General features: G+C 27.9%; 1 protein-coding gene across 1 annotated transcript; it reads right to left on the reverse strand.

Moving 5' to 3' along the window:
- Positions 1-3,504: 3,504 nt before the first annotated feature.
- Positions 3,505-4,621, reverse strand: LOC123206445 (zinc finger protein 1-like). Its single transcript, XM_044623647.1, has one exon. The coding sequence runs from the start codon at positions 4,503-4,505 to the stop codon at positions 3,693-3,695; it is 813 nt and encodes a 270-aa protein (XP_044479582.1). The 5' UTR covers positions 4,506-4,621; the 3' UTR covers positions 3,505-3,692.
- Positions 4,622-15,402: the final 10,781 nt, after the last annotated feature.

The following is a 15,402-nucleotide window of genomic DNA, read 5'->3' on the forward strand; positions in this document are numbered from 1 at the left end:
TTATGTGTACACATTAGTTTACATTTTCTGATAAACTTTTTATACTCTGAACTTCATATGAGCACCCGCCTGATATCCTAAATATTGTGCTAGTGACGTCAAGGGCTGTAGTTTTCTGTAATTAGTGAAAAAAGGCTGCCATTTCCACGACTTAGAAGACGAGTAAACCATTTAAAAGTTTTTAAGTTGCGCTGCAAGAGAAATTGGATACATTCCATAACACAAGCTAAAAGAATGGACATTCATGTGAGATCCTTCCTTTGGTTCTGGTTCCTAAGGATTTGGAATTGCAACTGGAATTAGAATCTGTGGATTCCACAAAATTGGAGTTGGAACCTACCCAAAGTAAGTTAGTTTCGATTTCTATACCAAATTGAAATTCATTACTCAATAGATCCGATTCTAGTTCAGGAATTTCGTTTTCCCTTACTCAAGCTTGCATTTTGATGAATGCAAGAAATGAAGCTATAATCTAAGAAGAAAAATGAAATCATTAAACAGGAGGTCAAAGATTGGATGGTAATTTAGGGAAATTTTGAGACAATAAAACACTCAGAGAGTAGAAATTAATGAATGAATGAATAAGAGAAGGAAAGGGAAAAGATTTTTTTTTTAATTTGATTCAAGTTAAAATTAAAGACTTTAAACCTAAATCCTAAACTAATATGATACAAACATAATTTAATGGCACAAACCGACATTATTACATAAAAAATGTTAAATAAAAATAAATTTTAGATGTAACCAACGGGTGAGGAAGTGTTTTCTAAACTTTGGACGGGAAATTGTTAATCAATAATCACTGACTCTAAAATAATTTTTTTTGGCCTAAAGACTCTGAATTCCTTTATTTGTCTTGATGTGCATGAAAAAATTGTTCGTCCTGTCGTGTTTATTAAACTCCGGAGCCTATCCTTGTGGTTAAAGTGTAGAATCTAGACAAATATTAAACGCAATGTCAGTGTAAACGCAGACGTGTGAAGTAGGCGGCATGATTTGTCTTTGCTTTCATGAAACTGGCTCTTGATCAACACTGATGAGACACCTCCCTGATATTAATTTAAATCAGCATTTGGAGGTATTCTCTAAGTTTAGTGAAGTCTTATTGGCCTCTTTAAAATGAGAGAGACGGGATGCATGTACACATATGTTTTCACATGAGTCAGTGATAGAGATAAGAAAAATAAATTTTCTATATTTTTTTAAATATATAAATAGGTGTATATTTATATATATTATTATGTGATGATATATTTTTAAATTATCGATAAAATAATATTTAATTATATAATAACTTATATAAATATATATCAATTTATGTATTCAAAATATAAATATATAATATTGCGTATATAAGAAATTAATAAAACTATACAAACTTATTTTAAATATATAAATGTGTATATAAAATAATATTTAATTACATAATAATATATATAAGTATATATTTATTAATATATTTAAAATGTCTATAAATCTTAATTAATAATTAAAAGATGACACAAGCAAACACTAATATAAAGAATATGATTGATTGAAAATGTATTTGTATACGTCTCTTTGAAGAGGCATTAGTAGATTTAAAATCTTAATTAATAATTAAAAGATGACACAAGCAAACCCTTGTTTAATTATGATAAGAACTTGAAGGAGAAGGCCAGTTTTTGGGCTTAAAATTCCACCTAAACTGAGCAAAATGATAGCTCCACATGTCTCCTTTATCGTTTTCCACCTATTGCTTTTCAAGTGTTTCTTAACCCAGTGGCAAAATCAAATGTTTTCCCAATTTTTTATTCCCATTAATTCTTCAAGGATAAAGCCAGTCCAACACTAAGAAAATTGACAACCCAACTTAATCTTGACACGTGGCAGAAGCCCAGATGAATTGTTCTTCTAAATTCAACCTTTGTAGCCCCACCCTCATGCCCCGATCACATCTCATCTCATCTCATGTTAATGTGAGATTTGAATGATAAGTAAGTGTCATAATTGCAAGATTTCTGTTACTTTTAACATCTTGATTCTAGGAAAATCAAGTTTGTATTTTATTAATACAATGTGATTTGTATTACATCAGGTTGATTTGGACCCAATCAAGGGGATCTCTTAGGTGAGAAATCAAGATTTACTCTTCTTATTATAATCACAAAAATATAATGATGTTGATAGCATAGCAAAAAGACCCATTTAGTCTTTAATTTAATTTATCTGTCTTCCTTACTTTAGCATCACCAAGCCACACCTACCTCTTTCTTTCATGCCCCCCCACCACCTTCTATCATTTATTATTTTTTAAATCCTCTTTTGATTTCAGTTTATTGATTATTTATCTACATAGAAAATACAAGAAATTTCCTGAAAATCTTAACAAGATTTTATTGTTTCATTTTTCTTTGATTGATGGTCACAATTTCTTCTAGTTTTAAATTTTACTAAGAGGATTACTAGAAATTAGAGATTATTAAAGAAAGTAGATGTTTCTTTTGTCCCTTCTAGGTTATTGAAATGTTTAAAAAAAAAAAAAACATTTTTGTTGAGAGATTTATGTTTTTTTTTTTTAAATCTGATAAATATTTGTATTATGTAATTAAATCTTATGGGTCAATGCATTAATTCTTTTTTAATAGTATTACTTAATAAAAAGTTAAAAAATTTATATCTATCCTAATAAAAATTTGCACCTTTCTTGAGTAACTAACCTATGAATACTACAACAAGGAAGTATTTAATCTGAAAATATCGTTGGAGAGAATTTGAATCATTATTTTCATACTTAGAATTATAATTCTATTTTAATAAAATTATGTGTATATATAAAATTTATATATAAATAATGTATTATTATGTGATTAAATGATTTTGAATTAAAAATAAAATAATATTCAATCATATAATGATATATAATTTGTTTATTCAAATTATGTGTAAAAAATTATATTCACATAATATAACTCATTCCCTTTGTCACTCAAGCTACTGCTCGGGACAAGAACCATCAAATTCAATAGAGCTGGTCAATTTATTCAACTGCAAGTGGGTGTCATGGAGACAATCACAACCATCTGATTTCATATACAGTAAGTGGACCTTGTAATGTTTAAGTACATAACACTATGTATTGACAGGCACAAACAGTCAAATTTCTGCTTGTGGACCATCTCTAAACAATTAAGCATGCAAATTAATATCAATTCATCAACCATTAATACAAAGCTTCAAACTGTTTCAGTTCTTCATCTCCCATTTCCTTATTTATGTATTGAAATTTGAATTGCAATATGATGAGTGTATAGCATCAATTGAAGATAGATGCAAATTTGCCTAACTTTATTTTATTGGTTTGAAGTGTGAAACCAATCTTGAAAAGCCTAAAAGTAATGGGAAATTGCCAACAAAATGAGGAAAGAGAGGCATCTTTTACTGCTATAACATTTACTTTTGGCCTAAGAATATGCTGAAGTTAGTAAAAGAATGATAAGCATTCAAACTTGATCAACACCAAACTTACACAGAATTCAAGCCATTCCAACTTAAGAATTTTATTAAGAAAACCTCTCAAAATTAATCTTCTATTGCCAGAAAGCATTTACAAAAGGCTCAACTAAAAAACCCACAAAAAAAAAAATTATCCATCTACACTGAAAAATAAAGAAAATAACAAAAGAAATAATGGAAAAAAAAAAAAAACCTTCTCAGAGCTTGAGGGACAAGTCCAGTTTTTGCAATTCATCTTTTTTTGTCTTAAAAGGGCAAACAAAATCCCACCAAATTCCTCCAATATTTCCTTCAGAAAATTTTTTAACACCTTCAAATCTTGCAGCTACATTACTAGAAGATGATCCTCCCACTTGGAAATTATTCTCTTGTGAATTAAGCCTCCCAATTGCCGGCTGCTGCTCAATCGCCGCTTGCCTAGGCCACCTATTTTGGCTGTAAACGTTCGAAGAAGCGATCGGAGAAGACACAAAAGATGGCTTGTGAATCATGGAGTGAACCTGAATTCCAAGTGATCGGTTGAAAGAACCATGCAAAGGAAGAGACGCCATACTGGGATATCTGTTTAGTTGAGAACTAGACTGAGGAAAAGAGAAAGAAGCTGAACTGCTGATCGATCTTTGGCCTCTTTTCGCGAGAGTTCGCTCTCGTTTATGGGCATTCTGGTGGCCACCGAGCGCCTGTGAGCTATAGAATTTTCTTTGACAATAGTTGCATGAAAAAACTCGAGGCTCGGTTTCATTATTATTACCTTGAAGAGTAGTAGTTGTAGTTGTAGCAGTATTTTCGTCTAATGAATCTTGAGATGATGAATTACTAGACTTAAAACAATCGATGAGGTTGAGCTCTGGATTGGACCCTTCATCGGAATTCTTGTTTGCAAGGCTCAGATCCAACAAAATATGATCTACTTGAGGATTTTCTTGTTGTTGCTTTGGATTATTGTCTACTGAGATGATGGTTGAGGAAGATTGAGAGAGAGTTGGGTCTAATTTTAGAGGTTGATCCATAATGATAATGAAGATTATGGAATTGGAAGGAGAAAACTTCTCGTTTTTGTGGGATCAAGTGTGAGAATATAAAAGAAAGAGAGGTGAAATGTCAGTGATATGGTAATAAATGCCATGTGCTCAATCTATGGAATTTTATACTACTGTGTTACAGTTACTAGGTCTTTATATAGTAAGACTTACTAAACCAAATGTTTCTATTCCCAGAAATAAATGATGTAAAGTTTTAAGATTCGATTTATATCGTAATGTATTGAAATCATGCCATATAAATACATTGTTACGACCGATTACAAAGTTTTTATAAGATTAAGCTTGGCTGAAAACCTACCTTAGTGTGGGAATAAATCATACTGATATTTATAATGTAAGACAATAGTAGATTACAATGAATATGTATGTATATATATATATATATATATATATATATATATATATATATATATATATATATATATATATATATATATATATATATATATATATATATATATATATATATATATATATGATTTACAATTGTATAAGCAAATTTTCATAACAATTTTGATGTTGTACAAGTTAGAATGAGGGAGAAAAATTTGTTAAAAAGTTTGGTTTAAGACCTAATTCATCTGGTATTAGTGAGTTATAAGAAGAAGAGAAACTACGCTCAAAATGAAAGTCATGACTAGTGTGAGATCCTTGACCAGATTGGAAATCATGATTATTGAAATTTTGTGAATGATAATGTCGACATCCATGACCGATCTTATCAAAAGGAAAGGACAGACGTGCTTTAGAAAAATTTTTAGGTGTGAATTTCATTATTTATCTTGTGTCAAATGTTGATTAACAATAAGTGTACTAGAAGTGTCTATAGGTAAATGACGATTTTGTTTACGACAAATCTCATCAAGGTGTAATTAAGTACAAACATCAACAAAGGATTGTAAAAGATTTTGGGCATTAATATCAACGACAACACTATAGTTTTCTAGAGGTAAATTTTCAATAGCCTAAAAGACATAATCGACTTTATTGATCAGTATGCCCAATAAAATTAAAATAGTTTTCAATTTTTGAAGGTATGCATTAATGGAAATATCATTATTGAGAGTATTGTAAAACTCGCTTTTTAGTTGCAAAAGCAAAAGATCATTCTTGTGAGTGTTGTAAAACTCACAAATTTTAAAAGGACAAAGCTAACAAGATATGCATTATATTTGGATTTTACCACCTAAAACACGTCTTGATAGTTTAAGAGTTCGTATACTATTTAACCAATTTTCTCTTAACATTACTAAGAGATTGTGTTTTACCAGTATAAGATTTGTCTAAAAATGTCAGTGTCCTTATTGAGGTTTTCTTGACCATTTCTCAAAGGGACACGTGAAGTTACTCTAATAACCATTTGGAACATCTCGATCCAAATAATTCAACCTATTATTAGGATACTGTCCATTTTTGATATACAATTCATTATTATTTTGTTTTTGAGTTTTGTAACTCAAAGCGTATGTTAATAACTTAATAGTTTATATGTTGTTTAACTAATATTCTTTTAATATCCTCAAACAATATGAGATACACATATATATCCAACATATTTCTTGTACTTTTCTAATATGAGATTTTTCTGGGAGTGTCACATTAAAATGTTTAATAATTTGTTGACAACCGTATAATCACCCCAACCACTTTACAATTACCAAGAATGATCCTTTATTGTGTTGATGACCACTTTTGTTCTAGCCAAGCTTCTTTGATTGTCATTGTTTGATATGGTTTAAGAAAATGTTGCAAAATTTCAGTTAAAAGAATACCTTGGATTTATGAAATAACAAGGTTATCAATTTTGATCCATAAGAAGTACGAAAGATTAGAAACATATTCTCCATTGTCATTTGTTAAGGTATTTTGTGGACAAAGAGAAGTGTCATCCGCATGACCAAGGACAACATAATTGGTATAGGTCAAAGTTTCTTCAACATAAATTTTACGTTAAAACCAAAGAATGAAGAACGGTTTCATGAGAGATTTGATGACGTTAGAGGAACAGAAGTTGAAGAAATTTCAATTACAGGTTCTTTTGTGGACATGGTGTAAAGAGAGTAAGAAATAAAATGACTTAAAGTAAAGAAAAAATAAGAGAGAACAAAAAAAAGATTTCATCTAACTCAGATACTATACAAGATTTTGCTTGCAGGAAAATTCATATTAGTATGGGAATAAATCACATTGATATTTATAATGAAATACAACAATATATTACAATGAAAGTAGCTAATTAAATAGTCTAAACAATAAATTATAAAAAAAAATAAAGCTAACAAACTATATAAGATGTGAAAACAAATTTACAGTTGTACAACCCTAATGTTTCAATCGTACTGCATACAATATCATTTTAAAATACGTTAGGAAAGAAATATTTTGATTGAAACTTATGAGGGAACAATGTGTACCTCTTTTTCTTGCATATGTCCCATTGAAGTTTTTTCAATTTTCTTTTGTCTTCCTATTCTTGTCTCTTTATATTACTTGTTCTAATTGATTGATCCATCCTGTTAAACTTCCTTTCAATTATATTAATATTTAAAGCTACCTCTAACATTTTTATATTTATTCAGAAATAATATTATCCAATAAAATATAGGCCAATGAACTTCTTCCCACCCAAAGTTAACTCTTTCCCCAAGTTTCTACCCTTTATCTTTCCAAAACTCATATATCCACCTGTCCGTTAAGTCCGTTAGTTTTGAGAATAAAATTATTATTTAACTAGTAATATTATTCATTTCTCTTATAAATTCTAAAAATTAATAATTTTTTCTCAGACTAAGTTTGAAAAAGCAAAATTTTTCCCATAGGGTTTTCATTTTTTTAGAGGCTTTTTTTGGCGATGGTTGACTTCTTAGATGATCTCTAGGTGACATCTCTTCCTTTTTGGATTGTCTCTCCTTCTGGCGCTATTGACGAAGAGTCTTCCTAACGCTATCGATGGAGAAATCATCGGAGAACGAAGACCTTGTCATCATCTATAGATGAAGATGAACCATCTTCATTCTCTGACAATTTCTTTATCAACGACATTGGAAAGATTCTTTGTCGACAGTGTCAAAAAGAAAGATACATCACTTGAAGATCGCTAGAGAAGCCAGTTGTGGCAAAAAAAAAAAGTCTCTAAAAAAATGGAAACTCTAAGGGGGGAATATTACTTTTTAAAACTTGACATGAGTGAAAATTATTATTTTTTAAAATTTAAGGGAAGAAATGATATAAAATTTTAAAACTAATAGATTTAATTAATTTTAACCGCTTATGAATGGGTATATGAGTTTTTGAAAGATAAATGATAGAAACTTGAGAAAATAATAACCTTTGAGTGGGAATAAGTCTTTTGGCTTAAAATATAATATGCTTTTTTGAGTTAAAGAATTATTTATCGATCTACAATGGATGTGATTTATTTAAGGCTTAAACTCACATGGAGGATTTGCAGTATCTTCACAAAAATGCCCTTTATATCCTTATCCTACTTAAAGCAAATCAGATTTATGCTGACTCCTGGGTTCAAATTCTCCTAGTATTTTACCGGAGTATATAAAAAGTGAGATATATACAGTTAGGGTTTTTATGCTGTTGCGTGCTGGGACCGTTCTGTGGGAAATAAGTTGATCCAAATTTCAAACACCAATACATCTATGTGGGGGCAAAAGAATAAAACTATGTATATAATCAATTCTTATTTATTTATACAAATTGAGATAACAACTTATGATTAAGTAATATGATTGTTTATTTGTTTTCTCATTTCAAAATTACTCAATCAAATGATACCATATTAGGTTTTATAAGTAAATTTATATAATTTGATTATATACCTAATATTACTCATAAAAATACGCATTACATCAATGAATCTGTGTTAGGCGCTGCATTGATTGCTGACAAAGTTTCCAGAGTTGAGAGAATTCGGAAATGAACTATAAACTCAAATGTCCATCGACTCAAAAAAGCTCAAGTACAAAAACATTACGACATATACTTAAAATACATAGATTATAGATGATTGTATACATTCAAGATTTTTCTTAAGATTTTATATCCCCGGAGAAATAAGCTTTGTGAAGTAGAGAGGGACAAATAAAATTTTCTTATGATGCTTGTACTTTACAAATGTAGATCTCGAGAAACTATGCTCAATCATCTAAGAACATGGGCTATCATGGAGATTGGAGAAATAATGTAGGACTGAAGGAGCATCAAAGGTTGATATTATTTAGTAGTGGGGTCAGTTGTTTTAACATATTACATCATCAAATTTAATAAAATTATACATATTTATTTTAAATATATAAATAAATATGTATTTGATATATATTATTATATAATTAGATAATTTTAAATTAAATATAAAACAATATTTAATTATATAATAACATATATAAATATATACTTATTTATATATTTAAAATAAATACGTATAATATTACACTACCAAGTTATATGTTTATATGTGTATAATCAATCACTGGCTAAGTGTACATCTCAATCAAAAATAATGTTTATAATTAATGCTTAGTGAGTCCACCTATTTAATAATATTACCAAATTATCAATGCAAAAAAAAAAAATGATAATTACTAAGATGAATAGTCTGTTAAAGTAGCATACCTAGGATCCCTTCAATATTATTTTACTTTGAGAAAATACATAATATATTGATGATTAATGTTAATTCTATAATTATTTTATTTAGCCAAAATAATGAAAACCCTTAATTGATTTATGAATTGATCAATTGCTTTAACTTGAGTATGCTTATTAAGAAAACAATACATGCGCAAACATATTAATTAAGATTAATTAACCAAAATAATTATAATTCTCTTTTAAAAAGTATAGAGAAAGTTCCCAATGTCAATATAAAGCATCTTTATTTTTGCATAACACCAAACCCTAATTAGTTTTCTGATGTGAACCTGAAAATTTGGCCACTTTGGGGTAGTCGTCCATGAAACGCTAGCTCTTTTCTATGAATATAATAAGAAAGAATGAAGAGTTGGTTGATTTTGACATCATAACCTTAGAGAATTTAATTTACTAATTTTATAAGCTATAAAGTACCCAAAATTATTTGAATCACACTTCACTTTATTGATTAGTTGTTTTTTTTTTAAATATATTTATTCATTTGTCTTCAATTTTAATTAAACCCTTGATGCATTTGTCAAAAGCAAATTATTGGTCATTTTTCACTTTCATAACACAACTTGAGCAATTTTCTCTTATACTATTGCCCTTTCCTAACATAAATTATTGATCATATTTATTTTGGAAATTTTCTTTTAAGTCAATAATCTTTTTTCAAGATTTTATTTGTAGAACCAATCTAACTGTAAAATCCAAGTCTTACCAATTATATTTTTAATGAAACATATAACAACATAATTTAACAATCTAATTAAAGCATGTTAGATTATACTAGATTGTACTAAACTACTTGGGTATTTTTGTTATCAAGTAAAATAATGTTAAGCTATGTTATTTCATGATTTTTCTTTTTTTTTTTATAATGAAGAACCCCATCTAAGTTGGTCTATTCTTTTAAAATCGATTAACTATATCGAAAAAATAAATTCTAAGTTTAGTGATTAGTCTCACAATAAATTTCGATCTCGAATTCTTTTAAGATTCTTTGAGAGGTTTTATAACTTCATCAGCCAAACTACCCTTTAATGGGAATTTTATGATTAAATCTTAATATTTTGGAAATTAAAACTGTAGAAGATGGCTATACAAGAGAAGTTGTATTTTTTTTTTCTCAATGAAATTTTATGTATGATAGAGTTCTATTAACTTAGGATCCCATTGACAGGTGTCAATCATTTATGATTCGTAAAACATGCCCCCTGGCTAGAATTCTTTCTAGGGCAAACAGTGAAAACATAAAATGAAAAACAGTTGATTTAGGTGACATATAGTAGAATAATTATCATTGAATATGTTAGGTGAGGCTCCATTGAGAAAGAGAGAAACAAAGGCCAATGAAAATTAATCTATGCAATGCAGCTATCACATCTTTGTAAGGCTATAAGAATCAGTTAGACTTAGAGTCTAGAATTAATCATGCATAATCCTAGCAGAAATGATAGTTTGAATAGGACTTAGCCCACTTTTTTATATTTGACATTTCCTTGAGAAATAATTCATTGACAATTGATGGACATGGGAGAACTATCTTTACTATTTTTATTATTTCTCCATCACCTTCTACTTTATTTTCCAATGTTAACAGGAAAAAAAAAAAAAAGGAACAAGCAAAAGGTGTCGGCAATGAATTAAGGGTTAAAATTCCTTTTAATGATATTTTAAAATTAAATTTTTTAATTAAAAATATTTTAAAAAATTAGTAAAATTAAATTGGTGATGACAGAAGAATGTCACCTTAATTTGAAGGCCAATCGATGCGGGATATACACCTTCGAAGATATAAAAACATTAGTTAATTTTGAAGAAGTATTGATATTTTATGGCACTGAGGACAAAAAACTGAATAATTTTATATTATAAGGTCATTTGTCTCCAATAATTGTATCTAAAGATATGGTGATGTGAAATAAAAATCTAATTATTAGGTTAAAAATTAAAAAAAATAATGTATAAGTAAAAAAACATAAAGAAAATGATAAGATTCTATAAATTAAAATATTTTATTAATAATCGATCTTTTTTTATATCATTATAATAATCTTAGTATTATACGCAACTAATAAGAAAATCTATGAGTCGATGTTTTGAATTGGTATAAGTTTTGTTTTAATTTCTTAAATTAAATACAAGTTTCGAATTTTATAAAATTCCATACAGAAGATCACCCCACATAATTTTGGTATCTTAATTAATTTAATTGTTCCCTGAGATGTACGGCATTTAAATTCACTGTGGTAGACGTAAGATTTCATTTACAAATAATTAGTGGAATATATATATATTATTTGTTGAGTGATTAATTAATTAATTGAAGTAATTGTCTTAATCAGAAGAGATTGAAATAAAAGGAACAAAACAAAACTAGTACTATTTACGTAAATGAAAGATGAATATGAAGACAAAACAAAATGTCAGATTCTCGGGATTACAATTAGATTTGCATCTGGGATTTGTCTTGCCGTATAATCAAATATAAAAGGTTAATTTATACTTTATTAATTAAGATATGAAGGTATATTTTTTATATATAATTTAAATATATAAATAATATATTATTTTATAATTAAATAATTTTAAATAAAAAATAATATTTGATAATATAATAATATATTATTTATATATTTAAATTATTTATCAAAATATATATAATATTATTTTATTCAAATTAATCGATATGTAGATATAATGAATACTAATTTTGAGATCAATATCTTTTCTTTTAAATTTACTATATGTTTATTTTTTTAATAGATTATTAATTAATTAATATATAACATTAATTTTCTTTGTAAATTAATTTTGATTACAATCTTCAAAACCCTAAAAAGGGTTATTTTCTAGTTCCATTATTCAAACTAAGAGATCTCTGGATATAATGAACTCTAATCTTGAGATCAGTGTTGGAAAAAATATCTTTTCTTTTATAATTATTACATGCATATTTCTTTATGGATTATTAGTTAATTAATGATGAGGATAACCTTAAATTACAAGCATGGCTATCATAAAAGATAAAATATTTCAAGATTCCCATATTATGATTTTCTAGGGTTTATAGTTATTGTGTCGGTAGGAACATAATATAAGAAAACTGCAAGTTGAAACCTCATAATTAAATCTTCAAATCAGTAGTCAATTAATTAAAAAATCAGGGTGCAATTAAGTGAGAGATTAATAGATATTTTGATGACATTCAAAGAGGCAAGCGTGCAGCTCAACACTTTATGATGTCCGAGGTTTTCAGATAATAAGAGATGAAGTATTAATGGTGGTGGGGTTGTGAGAGCATTATAAACATAACACATGACATGAACTAGATTATTGCTTGCAACAGTGACCAAAACCAGAAGAGAATAATGGAGGCTGTGGGAGGGAGGAACATAAATAAATTATTATCAACGTGCGTGTCTCCATTTAAGAATAAATGCACAGTGAAGATGATTGATGAATCACATCCAAAGTCACAAACAAGTAAAAAAGGAATAATAATTTTACTGTTTGCCATTGATTTACTGTTGAAGTTCATCTGGGTTTCTGGATAAACATGATGCAACAAAGGTCGTTTTACTCGTGTGGTTGATTTTAAAAGTAGGAAAATACATATTCTCGAGATGTTACTTTCATCTTTATATCCCAAATGCAAAAAAACACCTCAGAGCCATTAGAAATCTGAAATTAAGCTCTACCCTTTTGTTATTTGTCTCCTTTTGTATCCATGTTTGTTGTTTGTCTCTTTTTGAATCCATTTTTGGACAACTTTTACTGTCTGTACAATTTTTGTACACAATTTTATATATAAACAATTATGTGTCATTATTTAATTGGATAGTTAAAAATTAAAGATAAAATAACCCCAAATCATATAGTGATATATCATTGTTTGTATACATAGTTTTATTGATTTATTTTAATAGTTGAAAATGGTATTTCCTTATTGAGTAATACTATATATAGAGACAAATTATACAAATTTATTCATACAACCTGATGTGGTAATATATGATTGAGTAATTTTAAAGTGAGAGAAAAAATAAATAAGCATATTACCCAATCATATACCGTCACTTCAGTTTATACAAATAATTTAATATAATTTATTTGTATGTATAATTTTATTCTTTTTATTTCAGAATACTTTATTTTTTTCTATTATTTTAAAAAAACAAACCCTTTTTGCGATTTCTTTCTACATACACAATAAATATATCTATCTTCAACTTTTACCATTGCATGGGAAGATCCACTATTTTACTAATAACTAACATTGGGTTGTGAAATCTCAATTGTCTGATCTCATTTTCTTGTAGTTGCTTGCTATATAATTAAAGTAAATTGTCATTAAAGTAAAAAGAAATGTCAATAAAACTCTCACCTAAATTACTAGACCTAGATGATAACATAGATGAAAGAGAAAAAAAATGACCAAATTGATAACAAAGACGGGTTCAAGTGTCTTTTGATGATATTTTATAATCAAATTTTTAACATATATCTGATATAATGATTATAAAATTAATCACTAAATTTAAAATATTATTTATTTGATATAATTAGTTTATTCATAAAAAAAAAACGACTAGCCTTAGTTGGGGGTTAAAAAAGGATAAAGAGGGAGCACTTTAGACTTAAAATGCACAATCTTCAATAAATATCCAAAATAAAATGAAATCTACTCAACAATAAAATAGAAAGAGCATCTACATGAACCCACTTTCTTTTCTGTAGTGTTGAAGTAAGGAGATATCGTTTTCTCTTTTAACTTCTCTCCAACCGAACAAAGTGCCACCCTCACTAAATTATTGTCCAGTTTTAAGCCCACAAACTGTTTCTCCATTGCAATGACCTATGTATCAATCTTGTACATATCCACTCTTTGGAAGAAAAAGAAAAAGAAATCTAATCAACTATAAATCTATCTTCCATTGCGACACTAGAGAAAGTCTTACACGTAACTGACATCAAAATCTTACTGTATAAATATACATTAATTTTAAGTAGAAAAGATATTTCAATGACGTGATACAGATAGTCCAGCTTTATCCTAACAAATATGATAACCAGACAAAAACAAAGCTACCCACATGCAAATAGGAGAAGGGGGTTGTCCTTTTGCAGCAATGAAGAGGGTGAAGGCGACAAGTGGCCGACAAGTAGATGAAGAAGTTGATGTGGAGAGGGCTTAAATGCCTCCATAGTGATGTCCTTCCTAGAAGCTTTGAAAACTTTTGTGAATTATTTCATCGGCGCATATAAAATTTCTCACAGATTAATGAAGATCAGTCATATATGACATTGATTATGATATTGTGTGCATGCTTTTGAAATTATCTGGTTTGTCCATTGCTGAGAAAAAAGCCAATATGATACCTCCTCTGTTGGCTATTTGGCCTGCTTTGTCAAATCAAATTGGACCCAAAATCTCTTTCATAGATCTCCCTGTCTCACTTTCTTTCTTTATATATATATATATATATATATATATATATATATATGACTGTTTGGAAGTAGTTTGAAGAGCAAGTCACTGACTTTGCCATCACTATACCACATTTAAAAGTTCAAAAGATATTATTGATTATATATATAATAAAATTATTTGTATTTATTTTAAATATATAAATAAATACATATTTTTATATAATTTAATATTTTTAAATTAATAATAAATAAATATTTAATAAGATAATAATATATATCATATTTAAAATAAATATATAATTTATTTATATATAACAAAATGGTTTGACATCTTCCTATAAATTGTGCCGTTGAGCCATCGTATTGGCAGCAAATTTTTTTGGCCCAGCAAATTTTGTCAGTTGCTTGCTGTAAGATTGCACATCATCAAATATTTTATATTGGAGGACTTTAGGTTTGAATTTCATTCAGGTAATCATAGTTATGCAAATGATATCACGTCTTCAAATATCAAGGGAGATTTTCTCGATTAAATTCATGAATATAACGTAAAGTAAATTGTGTAGTTATGTATCCATCATACATTAAAATTTATAATAAAGTTTTTCAGTTAAACTTTAACTTCGCTTTTTTTTATCCTCTAAGTTTGCAAATTGTATCACTCTATTACTCTTTTACTTGGCTTAATTTTTGAAAGTAAAAATAGTAACTTTTGCAATTCAATTGCCTTAGAATGTACGGTTATTACTAATAATGTTCCTAAATACCTTAAATAATACTA

The sequence above is a fragment of the Mangifera indica genome, unplaced genomic scaffold (genome assembly GCF_011075055.1).
Source record: "Mangifera indica cultivar Alphonso unplaced genomic scaffold, CATAS_Mindica_2.1 Un_0037, whole genome shotgun sequence".
Lineage (NCBI taxonomy): Eukaryota > Viridiplantae > Streptophyta > Magnoliopsida > Sapindales > Anacardiaceae > Mangifera > Mangifera indica.

Coding starts and splice junctions, on each gene's coding strand:
- LOC123206445 (XM_044623647.1), bottom strand. CDS start 4,505: ATGGATCAACCTCTAAAATTAGACCCAACTCTCTCTCAATCTTCCTCA.